Source organism: Procambarus clarkii, chromosome 56, assembly GCF_040958095.1.
Source record: "Procambarus clarkii isolate CNS0578487 chromosome 56, FALCON_Pclarkii_2.0, whole genome shotgun sequence".
NCBI lineage: Eukaryota > Metazoa > Arthropoda > Malacostraca > Decapoda > Cambaridae > Procambarus > Procambarus clarkii.
The window spans coordinates 19,310,681-19,330,069 of NC_091205.1; the positions used below are offsets into that span (position 1 = coordinate 19,310,681).

The window sequence follows — 19,389 nt, forward strand, 5'->3', positions numbered from 1 at the left end:
CGCCTAGTGATGATCTCGCTTGGATTCTTTGAGAAGAATTTAATTGTTTTGTGATTTTTTTGGTTTCTGAACATAAAAATTCTTATTATATATCACACCATGGGTTCCAAGAAATTCAGTGGTAATGTTCAATCTAAGAAAATAGTTATGAGGATGACAATAGAGGAAAAACAAGAGATCATTCATAGTGAGACACTGTGATGTCTCACTACAGACAAGTGTTAATGTAGGAAAAGTAAGTGAAAAAAGAAACGTTAAAAGTAAGTGTCTATAGACAGATTCTTAGTAAGACAAGCAAGCAGTGAGCCAGAACCAGGTCCTAGTAGTATGCCTGCAAAAATGTAAGGGAGAGAGTACCCCACAAATGTCATCACTGCTGTTATAATGGAAGGGGACTCCCCCCTTCAAAATACTATCACTCTCCTCCTCCCCTCCTCCTCACTGTTTTCCATATGCCAACAAGAGTCCTCCATAAAGGTAAGGTACCTAAGAGTATTATTCTGTATAAAATGTATTTTTAGTTAATATTTTTGGAGGTGTGGAACAGATTAATTCAATTTACATTATTTCTTATGGGAAAATTTGTTTCGGTTTTCGTAGTTTCAGTTTTCGTACCATCCCTGGGAATGGATTAACTACGAAAACGAAGGTGCCACTGTATTATATATAACATCAAATTCACAGTACTTACGCTTTTCACAGAACTTTCCACCATAAGCAGCAGGGCATTTACAGAGAAATCTGTTGCGGAAGGGCTGACAAACTCCACCATTCTCACATGGGTTGAGCTGACATGGAGGACCTCTATACCTGAGGGAAGATAAAGTGTTAATCTGAAGAGAATAATTTATTGGAGAGGTTATTGTACTGAATCCTGCAGAGAAGAGGCTTGTCTAGTAAGTTCAAAGAAGAGATGAAGCAATTATGGTTTCCTGCAGAAGTACCTAATTTCATCCTCATAGTTTCCTACATAGTTCTTCAAACTCACACTGTATCTTGTATTATCCACTTCCCCAATATATGTGCCTAAGCCATTCAACTTCACCATTGTAATCATTGCTATTATCTTATATCATGGCTGTTATATTGAATGCATAGTTTACTACATTAGACCTTGAAATAATCCTCAAATTATGCTACAATGTACCTATTGATAATCCTCAAATTTTACTATACTGTACCAACTAATCTTTGTCAAATTTTCTTAGTGTACAATACCTGTTAACATTTCTCAATTTTGCTAGAAATTACCTACTTAAATTATCTGTTAGATTAAAGACCAGCCTGAAATGCTATGCATGTTAAGTGGCTTTACAAGAATGTAAAAACATCAATGCTATGTACTTTCAAACCCATTGTACCTTCTTGTATATACACTGTATATAAATAAATAAATAAATAAATAAATAAATAAATAAATAAATAAATAAATAAATAAATAAATAAATAAATAAATAAAGTCAAGCATCTGTTTTCTCAATACCTGATGAATACCATACTAAGGAATCTCGAAAAGTCAAACCATCAATGATATGCAGAGTGTTTGTACCTAGCTAATTGTAGCCCTGTTAATTACAAACACCAACTTTACAATTTTAAAGTTGCTCATATTAGCAAAATTTGGACACCCAAAATATAACCGAGTCACGGAACATAAAGGTTTCTGTCTACATTATCTGTCTGTTGTGTGTAATTCCTTACAGTCCTACATCAACACTAGTTGCTAAACATTAAACAGGGTCCCTGTAGTACAGTCAGGTTCGTTCTTGACTCACAATCGAGAATTCCAGGTTCAAATACCAAGCAGGACAGAAATGGTTAGATGCATGTCTTATCACATAATGCCCTCTGTTCATCTAGTAGTAAATAGGTACCCAGGAGTTAGTCAGCTTGTTGAGGGGGTCGCATCCTTAGCAGGATCAGAAATTCGACACTGGGTGGTACCTTGCTATAAGCCTAACATGTACTGATGGTATAAACTGGCTGCCTGTCCCCCAACACAATGAATTATTATTATTATTATTCTTAATGTCTATATTACCTGCGGACACCTCGACCACCTGTGGCTCGCTCATCCAAGTTATCAAAGACTTCTGAGTTAACAAGGACACGCTGAATGGCTCCATTGAAACCCATGGTGACACCAGAATCTGGATGTGCCATCGTATAATTTCTGAGGAGAAAATTTCTTTAGTAGTTTGCATATAATCCCACATATTTCTTCATGCTAATTAAGAATTTGTGTTTGCAATTATTGTGAATATTAAATACTGTAAATGAGCTCTTATTAGAGTTATCACTAAAGCTACACAATCTGAAATAAAGTAGTCTATATTGTTCATCATTATCACTTTAGAAACCCTCATATAATTAGCTAAATGCACAGAAAATATTGTGTTGGCATTAAGACTTGTCTGAAACACCATGTGTGTTAGTGAAGTTGCAGAAATGTACTACAGTATTTAATTACCAAAATTAGTAGCATTTAATTCAAGTATCTATACATGTGCTGCAAATACCCCTTCCAACATAGAAGAGAATGATGCATTTTGCATATATATCCAGTACTGTGATACAGTACTTACTCAAGGCCTCCAAGGTAGAGTGGCTGGTTGAGATTGAGTTCTTTTAGTCTCGGCCCACTCTTGCCCATGACTCTACGACCCTGATTAAGTCGCAGAACGCCACGCCTCTTCTTTCGTCGCACACGAACCACATGCCATGTATTGAGGGGCACACGATTCGGGCTCCTGTAAGCAGGATGACAACAAAATTTAGGGTGGTAATGCATTCATTTTGTGCCAAGTTGCTAATTATTTATTATTTGTAATGTGTTGTGTACAGTATATGATTCAGAATTTCTGTTATGTAACAACTGATAACACAGAGGACTTTTATTCCTGTGAGCATTATTTACTGAATTTTTTACAAGATCTGTAGGATATTCCATACATGAAGTTTTTATCATAAGTGACCACAGATCAAATATTGAGCTGACTTTTTGTGCAAGGTAATCAAGTAGAATAGCATAAATGTCTGAGGATGAGCACGTAGTAACTTAATAATCCTCAACAGGACAAGACAACACACAATTACAAGCTGGTAATGACCAAAGTGAGGCAAAAAAAAAAAATACCAAAATAACAAAAAAAATATACAAAACAGTGATACAGTTTACATAGCTTTGTGAAGGAAAAGAAATGTGGAAACAAAAATTTCATTAATTGGCAAATAAAATACATGGCAAAAATTAAGAACTTAAAAAAAAAGTATAATTGAACATGAGCAATAATCTAGTGTGTACTGCAGAGGAGAGTGGCAAGTGTGAGGGTGGCAGTGTGTGATGGTACCAGGAAATCAATTCAATGCATTCAGCCTTCAAGAAGAGAAAGTAAAGAGTCCTCTTGGCAGATGTTCGAATAAAGAGTAGAGTGAGTTTAACATTAATGCAGAAAATGCCACAATAACACAGCCGAAACACATAACACAACCCACACGCTTGAAGTGAAATGAAAGTGCTAACATTACGAGTCATCCAGGATGGTCCAAAATGTCGTCACTTTCAATTATCGTAATTTCACATGCATGGGTTGAGTTATTTAATATAAAAATATTTTATTTGAGGATGCATCTATTGAAATATTTTGAACATGTTGTGGTGGAGGACTGGCATGGACCCATACTTGGTGGAAGCTGTGCTGGGTACTCTGAGATTTCTTCATTTGAAAGACTTATGTAGCAGTAAAGATAGTTATAGACAGCAGTACTGTAAATATTGTGGGAATAATGTTTTTGAATATCTGATCAATGAATACTGGAAAATTATTTTATATGGCTACTATATATCAGCTGGTGTACTCTGCTCCTTCTAAACACTATGTGCAGGTTCTCGATAAAACAAGTACAGTATATGTGTTATTACATTTCAAACTAAATTATTTTGTCAAGCTTCATTGTTAAACGTAAAAAGCATTTAGCTTTGTATTAACTAACAGTACTGTATACCCAAGCTAGTAATGACCATCGTGTGTATAAATAAATGGGATACTTTAGGTTTCTATTAATACTGTACAATCATTATTATGAACTCTCCAATCTTGAAAGATCAATATAAGCTACACCATCTGAGTGTTTCACTTATAAGAATGAACTGCAATGTTTTAAATCTGGAAAATAACTGTTTCCTTATGATAAATTTCTCTCTTGACTGCAATTGCATATTTAACTTCCTTTATTTTATTGGATCAAAGTTTCTAAATTGAATGCAGAATTTTTAGCATAAAATCATTTATAATCAGTTCTCTTCTATTTAAACTTATAGCTAAATCTGTATCCAAATTAACGCTAAACTTGTAAAGCTCAGATTCTTGTGCATTCTTGAAAGCTTTATTTATCTGTTGCTAGTGCAAAGGCATGCAAGTGCAACTACAGAGTGGATGATATCCTTTAGAAAAATTAGAACCCAGCCTAAGCTAACCTATTATAACCTGTAACTTCCGTTTTGAAAAAAAGAAAGAAAACAGACTGTCATAAGCTACAGTAACTTTTTATCAGAGTAATCACGATGTTTAAATATGATTCACGGTTTAAATTGATTAGTATATCCCAGACAAGCTTGAACTAAAGCACAGCTTAGTAACAGCATGGATCCAGACCAAGAGCGTGAGAGTGGCTAAAAAGACGTTACTTGTGCCAGAGTAAGTTCAGGAACAAATTGTGCTTGTTCATGTTGCTCACTCTGACCTGAAGTTTACCACCTACACCAGTGGCCCACTACTTACTTCAGCCTGAATCTGAAACAACACATTATAATTGGTGATTCTGTGTGGGAAGCAGAACTAATTTTGTGACATTAATCTGAATAACAGAGATCAGACATGGAAGTGGTAAACACCGGATACTTCTTAAGGGTGAAATTGTAAAGGTGCAGCACTAGCAACTGGGACTTAGAAGAGCATGACAGTTCATTTATAACCATCATGTCCCATTCTCATGCCCTTGATATTCCTCTCCCATAGAATTTTAATAGTATTATCTAAAATACCGACTACTGTATAATGCAACTTATCAAAAGACTGAATAAGATACCCTAAAGGAAATCATTAAACTGATAAGAGGTGAATTATAAAAGAATATTACTCACACTAGTGTTGCAAGACCAGAGCCAAGGTTATATGAGAATTCAACGTGTCCATTGCGAAGATTCAAGGCAATGAAGTCTCCTCCTCCACCCATCTGTCCATTATACAGTAACACTCCATCCGGAGATCTGGTGAGAAACCAGATCTCCAAGGCTAAAGAGTTGCCGACATTCTCAAGTGTTGGAAGTTCCAGATAAGCATCACCATCGAAGTCTGGAATAACCGACTCCCGAAGAGTACGGTCCACTGCAGAGATAAAGTTTTTTTTAGAAAGTTTTATGATTTAAAACAATGCAGGGATGAATATATTTTAACAACTTCAAGATGATCAAGGATATTTTTGGGAGGTATACCTCTGAAATTAATTCCTTTTCAGTTGTGTATAAACATTTTTAAAACTTGCAATACACAGGCCTGATGCACCTACAACTGATGAACTTGACAGTTTTTCTCATAAAAGTAAAACATTAATAATTTTAAAATTTTGTGTTAAAATAAAACACTAAACAACAAACCCTTAATTAAGGGTTTGTTGTTTAGTTTTTTTTCTATAATAGGGTAATATAAAATACACTATATTCTACCAAGAATTTTGTGTAAGATGTAACACTACATACAAGTCTTGCATCTTTATCACTAGTCTGAAAAATTCTTTGTATTATCCAGAGGCAGACTTTAAATTTTCAGCAGAAGGAATTGTACCCCCATTCACAGACACCATGGCTATCAACCAGGCTGTGAATCATACATAAGGCTGTGGGCAGCTGCGTCCAACAGCCCGATTGACCAGTCCAGCAATGAGGAGGCTTGGCCGAGGACCGGGCCACGGGGACGCTAAGCCCCGAAACCATCTCAAGGTAACTTCAAGGTAAGGTAACCATATACGTACTTGTACTAAATAGCATCAAGAGACAAGTATAGCATAGTAGTAGTAGTATCAAATATGCCTGCATAATGGTGTTGTAAGGATAAGAATGTCAAGTATTGGCAATTCAGAGTATAAATTTACTTTGATCTTGTAAATTGGTCAGGTAAACTTAGGTAAATTTTCAGAACTAAATTGTATATGCCAATTGATCGGTAAGCTATGATGGTGCACTTTAGTAACAGTTTCATAAAAATGATGAATAGCTGAATATAAATTTACACTCATCACTTTCAGTCATACAACACATACTGTACAACAGTACTTAATAAATTCCAAAATTTAACTAGTTCATACATACAATATCTAGTTCATACACGCCTCAACATAGCCAGTGTACAAAAACATAGTGAGGCCATAACTAGCAACACGATATAAAATAACGAACACTACTCACTCTGGTCACAGAGGGTGCCAGTCCTGCCTGGAGGGCACTTGCAGAGGAAGCCCTCTGATGGGAGGGTAACACAGGTGGCACCAGCTTGGCATGGTTGACTCTCGCATGGGTCCAAACGCACCTCACACCTCTCTCCTGCAGCATCGCAATGGTATAATAAAAATTAAGAATTACTTGGAATCTGTCTTTGGAAATTACTAAAAACATAAAGGCATCAATAATTATTCAAATTCAAATTTAAAATTCAAATTCAAATGTTTATTTATGTAAAGTACATACATATAAGGTGTGATACAAACAGTGATGGATTCCCGCCAAACATACACCGAAACTACGACGTTGGTACAATGTTCGAACAAGTTTTAACACCTAACCAGTTATAACAACCAATATAGCAAGTTGTAACAATGTTCTAATACGTCATAAACACGTTAAGCCAAGATGTAACAACTTTATTACAAGCTGTAACAAGTGGAAAATAGAGATAGTTACGGTTTGTGTTTCTAGGGTTTATAGATAGAGCTAGTACATACAATGCCTAAAGCCACTATTACGCAAAGCATTTCGGGCAGGAAAACCACTAAGACTAAAACTTAATACTAATTGAGATTAGAGTATAGATTGTGTTGAGATAATATAAAATTAAAAAAGAGGGAATTTGAATATAAATACAGTAAATAAATAAATATATAAAATAAATAAATAAATAAATACCTTAGTTTACTGCTCGACAAGATTATGAGAGACATTTTTTTTGTAAGAGTTGTTAGAAATGCTTGGCTTTCAAACTTTTAAATTTATAATTGCATTGGAATGATGTGAAGATTAAAAATGAATCACAAATTAAAATATCTAGATGGCTTTTAGATGCACGAAATAAACAGTCCTCAATTTAAATCAGCCCAAGGAGGTTTCCAATAGCCTCCTTGTATTACTACTCACCAGTGTATCCCTGGATGCAAAGACATTTAAAGTGGCCATCATCAGTAGGCCTGCAGGAGCCCTGGTTAAGGCACGGGAGAGAGGCACAAGGGGAGGCAGAACACTCGCCCACATGTTCTGCCCTCACCACATGCGGAGAGCCGGGCCATACCAAGTCCAGTGGCCGGCCATTGATTCTCACCGATCGCAGGCATCCCACTAGCCCCTCTGTCGTACCCGCATTCTCCCATACCCTGATGAAGGGATTATACAAACGTGATCTACATTATTAAGATTAGTCTAAATCAACTTGGCATAATCAAAGAAGTTTTATGTATTGTAATTCCTTTAATAAGGATGCAAATCATTCAGAGACTTACAGTAATTATAATTAAAATTCAAGTAAAAATCGAACATTTTTAGAAGATAAAATTTATTCTTATTTGCAGATGCTTATTAGTCAATAATGTGTTTTGTTATACAGTATTACTGTATTAACAAAAAATTATACCAGTACAGTATTTTAAATACGTTTTTTGTGATTGTATTGCAATTATTTACTTTAAAACAGTATACACTATATTTGATCTCACCGTCTCTCGTTGGTAGGTACATAGCCAATAAAAGTCGAGCCTCGAAGATCTAGGCTTTTGAGGTTCCCTGGAGCCTTGCCGATGGCGTCCTCTGAGTTATCTAGCTGCAGGATACCATCTCGTTGGTACCTTTTGGCCACCACCTACAGGAGATAAGGTTGTCAGTACAGTAGTTTTTATTAAAGAAATGAACATGTAAACTGTATGATGAAAGTCAGACTACCTCTTAGGAGTAAATAATATCCATGTAGGGTGGTAAATTATATGTGCATCACTCACAAAAATCAGTGTTAATTGTTATAAGAAAAATACTGTATATTTTTTATATATACAGTATTTTATACACACACACACACACATTATATACACACACACACATTATATACACACACACACACACACACACATTATATACACACACACACATTATATATTATATTATATATATATATATATATATATATATATATATATATATATATATATATATATATATATATATATATATATATATATATATATATATATATATATATATATATATATATATATTTTTTTTTTTGGGGGGGGGGGGGGAGGGGGAGGGGATGTAATAGATTGGAAAGGCATGGGGGGTGGGCACGTCTTGGAGCAAGACGTGAACCTAGCAATGGGTGACGTAACAAGGGATTTCGATGTGGATTCAAAATATAACTTATTTTAAAATATTCTAAGCAAAGCACAGGAATGTAGTATACCATACAAATTTAATAGATCAAATAATAATGACCCAAAATGGATAACAAAGTACAGTATCTGAAAAACCTTATGGGTTAAAAGGAGCTTGGTACAAAAGAATTAAGAATGAGGAAGGCAGTTTAGAACAAGAATTTGTCCAACTGGTTGGATGGCAAAAAGAAACTACAAAGTTCCCATAGCAGGGAAAGCAAAGACAAATCCTAAAGAATTTTTTCAGTTATATCGAATAAAGATTAGGGAAAGGATAGGTCCATTAAAACTGAGACAGATCAGATGACTGATAATGATGAAGCAACAAGTAGTATTCTGAATAAATATTTTATCTCTGTATTTACTAAAGAGGAACTTAACATTATGCCTTCAGCCGAACAAGTCTATGTTGGTGGGGAAGAGGACAGGTTGACAAGTTTAGCAGTTACCAGGGAGGATGTTGTTAAACAAATAGTGAAACTGAAGCCAAACAAATCCCCAGGGCTGGACGAAGTGTTTGCCAGGGTGCTTAAATAACTTACATAGGAGCTTTGCAAGCCATTGTCTACCATATTTAATAAATCATTAGAGTCGGGCAGAGTGCCAGAGTCATGGAAGGTTGCTTATGTGGTACCAATTTTCAAGAAAGGAGATCCCTTGCATCAAACATCAATTAGCTTAATGTCTATTGTGATAAAGTTGCTTGAATCAATAATTGCAAATACCTTTTGTCTTCATCTTGAAAAAAATAGATTAATAAATGATTCACAACATGGTTTTACTAATGGACATTCACGTTTAACAAATTTGCTATCATTTTATTCCACCATAGTTGAGGCAGTTGATAGTGGTAAGGTTTCTGATGTTGTGTACCTTGACTTTCTGCACAGCTTTTGATACAGTGTCATATGAAAGACTGATTAAAAGGATAAAGGCTCATGGTATTGGGAGACCTATATTAAGTTGGATTAGGCCATGGCTATACCAAAAGACAACAAAGAGTCTACTAACAAAGAGTTAGTATAAATTGAGTTAAGTCTGAGAGGAAAAATGTTGTAAGTGGAGTGCCTCAGGGCTCTGTCCTGGGACCTCTGTTATTCATAATACAGTACAGTATATATACATGATTTAGATTCATGTTTGAGCAGCAATATTTGCAAATTTGCTAATGATACATAAATCTGAAGGGAAATTAACACAGAAAAAGACTTGCTATCACTTCAGGATGATCTAAGTAGGGTTTGAAATGATCAAAAGATTGGCAGATGCAGTTTAATGCTGACAAATGTAAGGTTTTGAGGCTTGGTAATGATGACAGAGTTACAAAATACGAGCTAGATGGTTTTGAGACTGCAAAGTCGGATTGTGAAAGGGATCTCGGAGTTATGATTAGTAAGAATTTAAGACCAAAAAATATACAGTATGCATAAATGTTCGTAATAAGGCAAATAGGACACTGGGATTTATTTATCGAAGCATTAGTAATAAGACACCTGGTGTTGTTCTTCAGCTATATCTTGCTCTTGTTAGGCTCCATTTAGATTATGAAGTTCAGTTTTGGTCGCCATACTATAGAATGAATATAAATGAATATAAATTCACTAGAACATGTCCAGCATAGAATGATAAAGTTAATCCCACAAATTCGATACCTGTCATATGAAGAAAGATTAATAAAGCGTTACATTCTCTAGAAAGGCAAAGAATTAGGGATGACATGATAGAGGTATACAAGTGGATGAATGAGCATAACAAAGGGGATATTAATAGGGTATTAAATCTATCACCACAATATAGAACACGAAACAATGGGTATAAATTGGATCAGTTTAGTTCTAGGAAAGACCTGGATAAATACTGGTTCGGTGACAGGGTTGTTGATTTGAGGAACCAATTACTGCGTAACATTATAGAAGTAGGATCCCTTGATTGTTTCAAGCATAGGTTAGATATACAGTATATTTGAACAAGATTGGGTGGATATAAATATCAGCTGCCTCGTATGGGCCAATAGGTCTTCTGCAGTTACCTTCATTCTTGTGTTCTTAAATGTAATGCTTCCATGTATTTGTATTTTGGTATTAAAACATGTGCAAATGCATATTCTATTGTTTACACCAATACAAATACATTGTGTTTGTCAGATAACAGCAAAAGTAGTAAAAGATTGGAAAAATTGAAAATCGTATGCACTGAAGGGGGGGTTTGGAATCAATCATTATATTTTAATGGAAACCCACTGCAACAACTGATTCTCCTTCAGGAAGAAACTTCAGGGCAGCAGCTCATCCTTGATAGCCAGCAAAATTACAAACCCTTTATGAGAGGGAAAATTTGTTACTTACTTTATGGAAGCGCTTCATCTGAACTCGTTCATGGCTGCGAATTAATGCAGGTCCAGACCCCAGATTGTAGCGAAACTCGACGAAGCCACCAACAAGGGCCAAAGAGAGGAAATCTCCTGAGCCATCTTTCTGTTGTTGACTGTACAGTAGGATTCCACTGTCCGTAAATGTTCGAAACTCCAGTTCAACCTGAAAAGAGAAAAAATAAGTTTCATGCAAATAAGAAACTTATAATACAGTAATTTAATAATACAGTAACAGCTGTCTATAAGCTGTTAATGCATTTAGTAAACTCGTCAGCTTTTTAGATTACAGAAAACTAATTTTGTAAACTTTTTATAGATGAGAAAATAAATAATTCTCCAGTATCTAAGGAAACAAATTATTTATTATCTTAACTAAATGATCATACTGTACTTGCAATTACAATGCCAACTTTTCAAATTTTATTGGGAATGCCATAAGCCATTATTGTTCATAAAATGCAAAATGATATGGTAGAATAATGGAATGGATAAAACTTTTATGAATATTTTATGAAAGGGAATAGGGGGTAATCCCCCTAGTAATCCTGTGGGTGTAAGAGCATCTCCTGTCTTCTGTCCCACAGTGTGGTTTGCTGAGCTTGAAACAGTTGCTCCTTGTTCGTGTTACATCTGATCTTTTAAAGATGTTGTCTGGATCATTGTACTCCAACATGTTCAGTATTTTAAGTCTTGATGAGATCAGCCTTGTCATGTCTGGTTTGCAGTATTGTTAGTCCTGTGGCCCTCAACCATTCCTGGTATGGGAGTCAACTTAGTTCTGGAATGATTTTTGTTGCTCAGTGTTGAAATTTTTCAGAAGCAGCTGTCTTTCTAAAGATAAGTTTCCATTCTCAGATACAATAATCCAATTGGGCGTGCACCAGAGATTTTTACAGTTTTTTCTTGAAGTTTCGTTTCTTTTCAGCTTCTTTTCCATTGAAATTAGTTTTTTTCCTGCAGCTCCCAATTGCAACATGTTCAAAACCTTGTTCTTAAATGCTAATCCAGAGCATTTAACCCCTAAACTGCGCAACACACCTGCAGGCCCTCATTTGGTTTGTGCAACGCGCCTCCGGGTATTTGTATTTTTCACGTTCCATTCAAAACTGGCGCGCGGTGACCCGGGTACGAAATGGATGCCTTGGGGCTCCCAGTTATCTTCCGCCATCTTGGAAAAAATTCCCAGCATGCCCCGCGGCCATAGGGAGCCTCAGTTTCAAAGCAGCAACCATGTCTGACGCATCGTCTATGAGCTCCTGCTCCACGGTGACCCGCGGTCATGGAAAGCGACTCTCTGAGAAGGAGATGCGCAACATTTTGTATGATGACGGTGCTATGGATGATGACCTAGACTATGATCCAGAGAAAGACCTTAAAGAGGTCTGATACGAGTGAGGGAGAGACTGAGGTAGATGATGTGGCGAGCATGTACGGTACACGCGCTTCGCCCGGCCTGCCTCGCCGCTCTGGGTCAACACCATCACCACTACTACCACCATGTATGTCCCCAGACCCAGTTTATTTAGTGACAGTACATATGATGAATCGTTCTCGGGCTTCAGTGACATAGGCTCTGATACGAGTAGTGTGGATGACCCGAGTACAAGCAGCGAGGGTGTTACCAGGCGTGGTTTTGCTGCCTCAGAAACACGTCGCGGCAGGTGGCAGCGTGTCTCACAGCAACGGGACAATGACAACAGTGGCCCCTCAACATCAAGTGTTCATGGTAGGCCTATGGTACGTAAATCTGTCTCATCGCCTAGCATACCCTCATGCAGCTACAGCAGCAGACGACGTAGCCGTGTTTTTGGTGCTCGTGGTGGTGTTGGCCGTGGTGTTGGCGCCAACACCAACGCCAACGGGTGTACTTGTGTCAGAGGATTGTGCCACATTTGTCCCTCAAATACCAACGTTTGATGCTACCGATTTTGGTGTTACAGCATTATTCCCATATAATGGTGATGATATGGCAGAAATGGAATATTTCCAGGCATATTTCGACAACGAATTCATGACGCATCTTGTGACTGCGACAAACAGGTTCGCTCACAGCCTCATAGATGCCGGCATTTTACCTGCCTCACGCCTTACGCTATGGAAGGACACGACAGTTAACAAAATATACGTGTTTCTGGCACTCAGCATGATGATGAAGCACTCCAAGAAAGCTGTCGTCCAGAATTATTGGAGCAAAGACAGCCTAGTTCCATCACCCGTGTTCAACCTGTATATGTCGCGTGATAGGTTCCTCTTGATTCTCAGGTGCCTGCATTTCGAGAATAATGCAAATGAGGACAGAAACGACAGACTGTGGAAGGTACAGGTGTTCAGTGACATGAGAGGGAAGTTCAGGGATTATTTTGTACCTGGACAGAATGTGGCTATCAACAAATCGCTAGTACTGTTCAAGAGGCGACTGGCATTCAAGCAGTACATCCCATCAAAACGGCACCATTTTGGACCGAAGTTTTTTGTGCTGTGCGACTGTGAGACTGGTATGGTCTTGGACATGATATTGTATTTTGGTACAGACGTCGACATACCAGCTCAAGATGAACACGGGTTCTCCAGCAGTGTCGTAAAAACCCTGATGGAACCATTGCTGAACAAGGAGCATATACTGTACACCGACAACTATTACACCAGCCCCTTGTTGACCAGATACCTCTTTGCCTACAACACCGCCATATGTGGCACTGTGAAGGCCCACAGGAAGGAAATGCCAGTGTTCGGTATTAGTATAGCAGTGGGTGATTGCCAGCTGCGCAAGTGTGACAATATGCTGTCAGTGCGGTGGAAGGACAGACGCGAGGTGAATACGCTGACTACAATTCACACCGGTGCCATGTTGGACAGTGGCAAAGTCCACTTTCAGACTTGCTTCCCCATGTATAGACCGAACTGTGTCATAGACTATAACGTGAACATGCGCCTTGCCGATAAATGTGACATGATGCTTGGTGGAGTGGAGTGCGTCCGCAAGTCTGTGAAATGGACAAAAAAGTTCTTCTTCCACCTAATAGATGTTGCTGTGCTCAACTGCTTCAATATGTACCTGGTAAAATCTGGCAGGAAGCCATCAATACGTACATTCAGTGCAGGTGTTGTGTCACAGCTGCTTGTAAAGTATGGCAAGGAGGGCTCCGTTGCACCGCGCAGAGTGCAAGCAACAAAGCCACACGCAGCTCCAGACAGACTGAGGGGTAATGAGAACTTTGGAGTACACATGCTCGAGTATATGCCAGGCACTGCATCACAGGAGAAGGGTAAACATGCATGTATAGTATGCAGGAACACTACCCGCAGAGAACAAAAGCGAAGATGCATCAGCACCTGGTGTGTGGAGTGCAAGGTGCCACTCTGCCCTGTTGGTTGTTTTGCTGCATATCACACACTTGTGGAGTACTGAGTGTGTTTATGGTGTGTGTATATAGTGTGTGTGTGATACTGAATAGTGTGTATATAGACTATAAATATAAATATATTACCATGATACATTGGAAATAAGTGCAGGATAAGTGAACACTTTTGAGATGCACGTAACACAGTGTCTACGAACAATACGGATGTTCTACTGCCATAATATAGTGTATCTGTTCATTATACATAGGATTGGCATGTAAAAACAAAGAAAATGTATTTGGAACTGTGGGCAGAAATTGAACAAAAGTATATTTGCGGCAGCGCGTGCATCCCGCCCCGGGCGCCCTACTGGCCCCGAAAGCTTACACCACGGGCGCACGGGGAATGACATCGTCATGCGCCAACTTACGGACCCCATAGCAGCCAAAGTAAGTACAATTTCGACTTTCCGTTACCATACCCGTACCCAGAGAAGGGTTTTGACACTTTCAAAAATTAAAATAATTTTTTCCATAGAATTTATTTCCTGTGCACTGGGGGGGGGGGGGTGTCATATTTGGAAGCCGAGCAGTTGAAGGGTTAATCCAGATCAAGAAACTCTTTCTTGGTAGATGTAAAAGTACCCATGAGCACCACACCAGGAATAAATATTTCCTTGATATTCCTAGAGTCAAACTAAATCTGTGCAAACACTCCATGCAAATAAAAGGACCCAGTCTATGGAATTCACTCTCAAAAAAAAAAAAAAAAAAAAAAAATTAAAACCTCTGCTTTATTCAAATGTAAAACCAAAAAGTATCTAATTTCATCTCATAGTTTCCAACATTGTGTTTCAAACTCGCACTGTCTCTTCTGCTATCCCCTCACCCAATTTTAATACTTAAGGCATGCCCTTTACCAGTATAAACAATGACATCAAATTATATTCTAGTTATTATGTTGAACTCAAATTTTGCTACAATGTACTTTTAAATACCTATACTCTTACTTTATTTGCTGGATTAAGAACCTGCACAAAATGTTATGGGTATTAGTGGCTTTGCAAGAAGGTAAGAACATCAATGTTATGTACTCTCACAACCCAATGTACCTTCATGTATATATATATATATATTCTGTTGGCATTCTTTCTAAGATCAGATATTATGTACCTTGCCCTGCCCTGGTGACGCTCTATTACTCTCTCATCTATCCTTATCTCAACTATGGTATTTGTGCTTGGGGTTCTACTACCCAAAATCATTTAAGTCCTCTAATTACCCAACACAAAGGTTCTATTAGAACAATATCTAACTCTGGACCCAGACAGCATTCGGTACCCTGACTCAAATCTCTGAATATGTTTGATATTAAGTCACTGCACATCCTCTCATGTGTACTCTATATATTTAAAACTCTGAATTGTAATGTCAATCCTGACCTTAAAAGCTTCTTAGAAGGTTATAACAGAACACATGGGCACCACACCAGAAACAAATACCTATTTGATATTCCAAGAGTATGACTTAATCAAACTAGAAATGCTCAACAAATCAAGGGACCCAGGATGAAGAATGACCTTCCCAATCATGTCAAAGGCTGTACCTCTCTCAACCAGTTTAAGATGAAAACTAAGTACTACCTAATTAACTCCATGTAACCTACCTTACCCCTAAATGTCAACCCATGTCTTACTATTTTTAAACAATGCTGTTTGCTGACCAACTTGTATATTAGCTATTTTCTACCATGTTCCCCCCCCCTTTTTATCTTTAATTTTATTTTTTTAATGCAATTTATACTTTAAGCTAAATTACTATTAAGTTTTAGGCTAAGTGTTTTTCCCCCACCTCACCTTGCCTGAAACACTATGCGTACTAGTGGCTTTAGGTATTGTATGTACTAGCTCTATCTATAAATCAATCAGAATGTTTGTAACTGCATCTATGTATGTACTATTCCTAAATAAAATATTATTATTATTATTATATAAATGAATAAATAAATAAACTTTCTGTGAATGGTGGATATGCCAAAAAGGATTGGGCTCAACACGGACCCTTGCGGTACCCCACTCACCACATCTCTCCTGTCAGATTCATTTTCGTTTATGTCAACTCCTTGCTTTCTTTATTTCAACGATTGTTTTATCCATTCTAGTATTCTACTCTTTATTCCATGTATCTGTAATTTTCTTGTTAAGTCTTTCCTGTGCTACCTTATCAAAAGCTTCAGCAAAGTCCATGTATACTACATTTACTGGAAGCTCTCTCTGAAAATATCTGGTTACCGTTTCCAAAAATGTGAGCAGGTTTGTAAGGCAGGATCTAATTTTAACAAAACCATGTTGTGTTGATTTTACAATATTGTTCACTGTGAGGTGGTGAATGATTCCCTCAGGATTTCCTCCATGAGCTTGCAGATGTGTGAGGTTAACCTAACTGGATGATAGTTTTCTGCTGAGCTCTTTCTTTTTTTCTTTTCTTTTTAAATAGCAGTGACGTTTGCATATTTCCAATCTAGGGGACTATTCCATGGTCCAGCTTGGTATCAAATAGAGGTGTCAATAAGCCTAAACTTTTTTCTAGTTACACCTCTTGCAATAACCTACACTTAGTTTCTTTGACAAGTGAGTGTAAGAGAAGTCAGCAGTCGTCTGGTCCTGTACTCACCTGCATAAAAAAAAAAAAAGTGCATGGCGGTCCTACACGAGACAAAGGATTTTTTTTAATACAATAATAATAATAATAATTTATTTACAAGAAGGTACAATGGGTGGGTGTACAGGAGCTCGATAACTAACCTGGACTTTGTTGTAAGCCTTTATCTTCTTCACCTCTAAGTAAGAGGACCCACTGAAGGAAGGAATCTGATAGGGTGGTGGTAACTCATTCTCGCAGTGGGCTCCTGTAGCTCTGGATGTGCAGTGGCAGGAATAGCTCCCATCAGGCAGCTCTCGACATGAGCCACCTCTCTGGCATGGCTGACGGCTACATGCCCCCACCACCTCTTCCCTCCCTGGGGTGTTAACTGCCAGTAGGGTAGCAGGACCACCATCAGTAACAAACAGGAGGGGCCGGGGAGGGTTAACAATACATTATATCAGCTAATACATCATTCATTCTGCATCATGATTGCAATTTGTTCAAAATGAAACAAAAAATAGCATTGAAGAACTGTTACTTTTATCTATGAATGTATATGGCTTACTGCCGAGGCTTAAAAATATAAATGGTACAGTACACAGAGTGCAGGTGCGGGAAAGCCATGCAGTGTAGCACCTTACCTGGAGAAGGATTGTGGCAACTCACCTACACATGTCTGACGGTCGGCGCTCTGCGTGTATCCAACGCGGCAGGTACAGATCGACGTCTTGCAGCGGGAGTAAGGCACAGAGCAGTCCTTGTCCCTGTAACAGATGGAGCCCAAAAGCCCAAAGGCCGCTATGGTGACAGGCGTGGGTGGCACACTGAAGATGCTGTTGGAGAGACTGTGGGTGCTTGACCCACTCCCACTTCCCACCACGTACTCTGGCTGCAATAGGTGACGCGTCGCCTTCGCCGTCTCCGAACGATGTGGTTCCGTTGACAGGGGAGCAGTAGAACGACGCAGAGGTGTTTCCGTCACGCCGTCAGACTGGTTGCCTACATCAGGTTGTTGGCACATCAGAGCAGTGCCACATGGGACATCGGCCCACATTTGAGTCAGCTGTCTTTATTGGTATTTCTATTGCTAGGCAATAATTACACCTCGAGGATAGTGCCACCACCAAAGCAATCATATTTTTAAGGTAGTCAGCCCCTCCAGGATGGTGACATTTCCACAAGTGCCACCACCTTCAGGATAGTGTCAACACCTCTGATACAGTGCCAATAATTTCAGAGAAGTGCAAAGCAGAGAAGTTCCAAATCCCCATGGTAGTGTTACCACCTTAGGAAAAATAATATTCTCTCCAGGACAGTATGCTACCTTGAAAGCAATGGCAATAGTTCCAGTGAAGTGTCACCACATCCAGGACTTGTCTCCAGAGAAGTTATCACACATGAGCTCTGAATGTGTGTAATGTCTATATGATGCAAGGGACTTGCCACTCCTGTCTCATTTATGACAAGGAGAGTGCCACCATCACAAAGATGATGGTAACATCATCTTGGAAGACAGTACTCCCACCTATAAGAAAATGTAACCACATCCAAAAATAGCATCATCCATTGTAGGCCAGTGGAACAACTTCAGAGGCAGTACCATAATGTCAGGTCAGTGTCACCACATCGGAGACACTGCCAACATTTTAGGACAGTGCGATCGTGAAGATGTACATTGTCATCATTCACAAATCATTGCTTCTGCCTCAAGAATGGAACCATCAACTTGGCATGTTGTAGTACTATGACCTCTTTCAACCAGTTTAAGAGAAAAAACCAAGTACTACCTAATAAACTCCATGTAACCTACCTTACCCCCTAAATGTTAACTCATGTCTTGCTATTTTCAAACAATACTGTTTGTTGACCAACTTGTTTAATTGCTGATTTCTGCTATGTCTTCCCCCTCTTTCAACATAATTTATACTTTAATCTCAATTAGTATTAAGTTTTAGTCTAAGTGGTTTTTTCCCCCATACCTTGCCCAAAACGCTGTGCGTATTAGTGGCTTTAGGTATTGTATGTACTAGCTCTATCTATAAATCCAACATTGTGTTTGTAACACATCTTCTATGTATGTACTTTTACCTGAATAAACATTTGAACTTGAATTTGATTGGTAAAACTACCTGGGAAGCAATGCCACCATCCTCTCTGGAGGTTCAGAATCACCATCTCAAACACGGTGCCAATACCTTGGGCGAGTGGCACCACCTCGGTGACAGCACTACCAGGCCTCGAGACAGCCAGCTCCTCAAGTGTGGGCCGAGCCGCACATGGTATCATAGCAACACTCGGGCAAAACATAAGTGCAACACAAGGTGTCCACGAACAGGAAAAATTGTC

The 19,389-nt window shown here is 38.3% G+C and overlaps 1 protein-coding gene across 6 annotated transcripts in view; it reads right to left on the reverse strand.

Annotated features, from left to right (window-relative positions):
• The window catches only part of LOC123770855 (agrin), a 419,139-nt gene that overhangs the window by 20,089 nt on the left and 379,661 nt on the right, over positions 1 to 19,389 (reverse strand). For 5 of the 6 annotated variants that reach the window (XM_069305808.1, XM_069305809.1, XM_069305810.1 and 2 more), the window contains 10 exons: positions 17,710 to 18,042; positions 17,202 to 17,428; positions 11,031 to 11,219; positions 7,978 to 8,120; positions 7,406 to 7,638; positions 6,464 to 6,598; positions 5,144 to 5,387; positions 2,586 to 2,750; positions 2,042 to 2,173; positions 692 to 810 (listed from right to left, as the gene is read on the reverse strand). In XM_069305808.1, coding sequence (XP_069161909.1) covers positions 692 to 810; positions 2,042 to 2,173; positions 2,586 to 2,750; positions 5,144 to 5,387; positions 6,464 to 6,598; positions 7,406 to 7,638; positions 7,978 to 8,120; positions 11,031 to 11,219; positions 17,202 to 17,428; positions 17,710 to 18,042 — 1,920 coding nt within the window. The remainder of the gene's footprint in view (positions 1 to 691; positions 811 to 2,041; positions 2,174 to 2,585; positions 2,751 to 5,143; positions 5,388 to 6,463; positions 6,599 to 7,405; positions 7,639 to 7,977; positions 8,121 to 11,030; positions 11,220 to 17,201; positions 17,429 to 17,709; positions 18,043 to 19,389) is intronic. The other variant, XM_069305811.1, reaches the window with a different exon arrangement.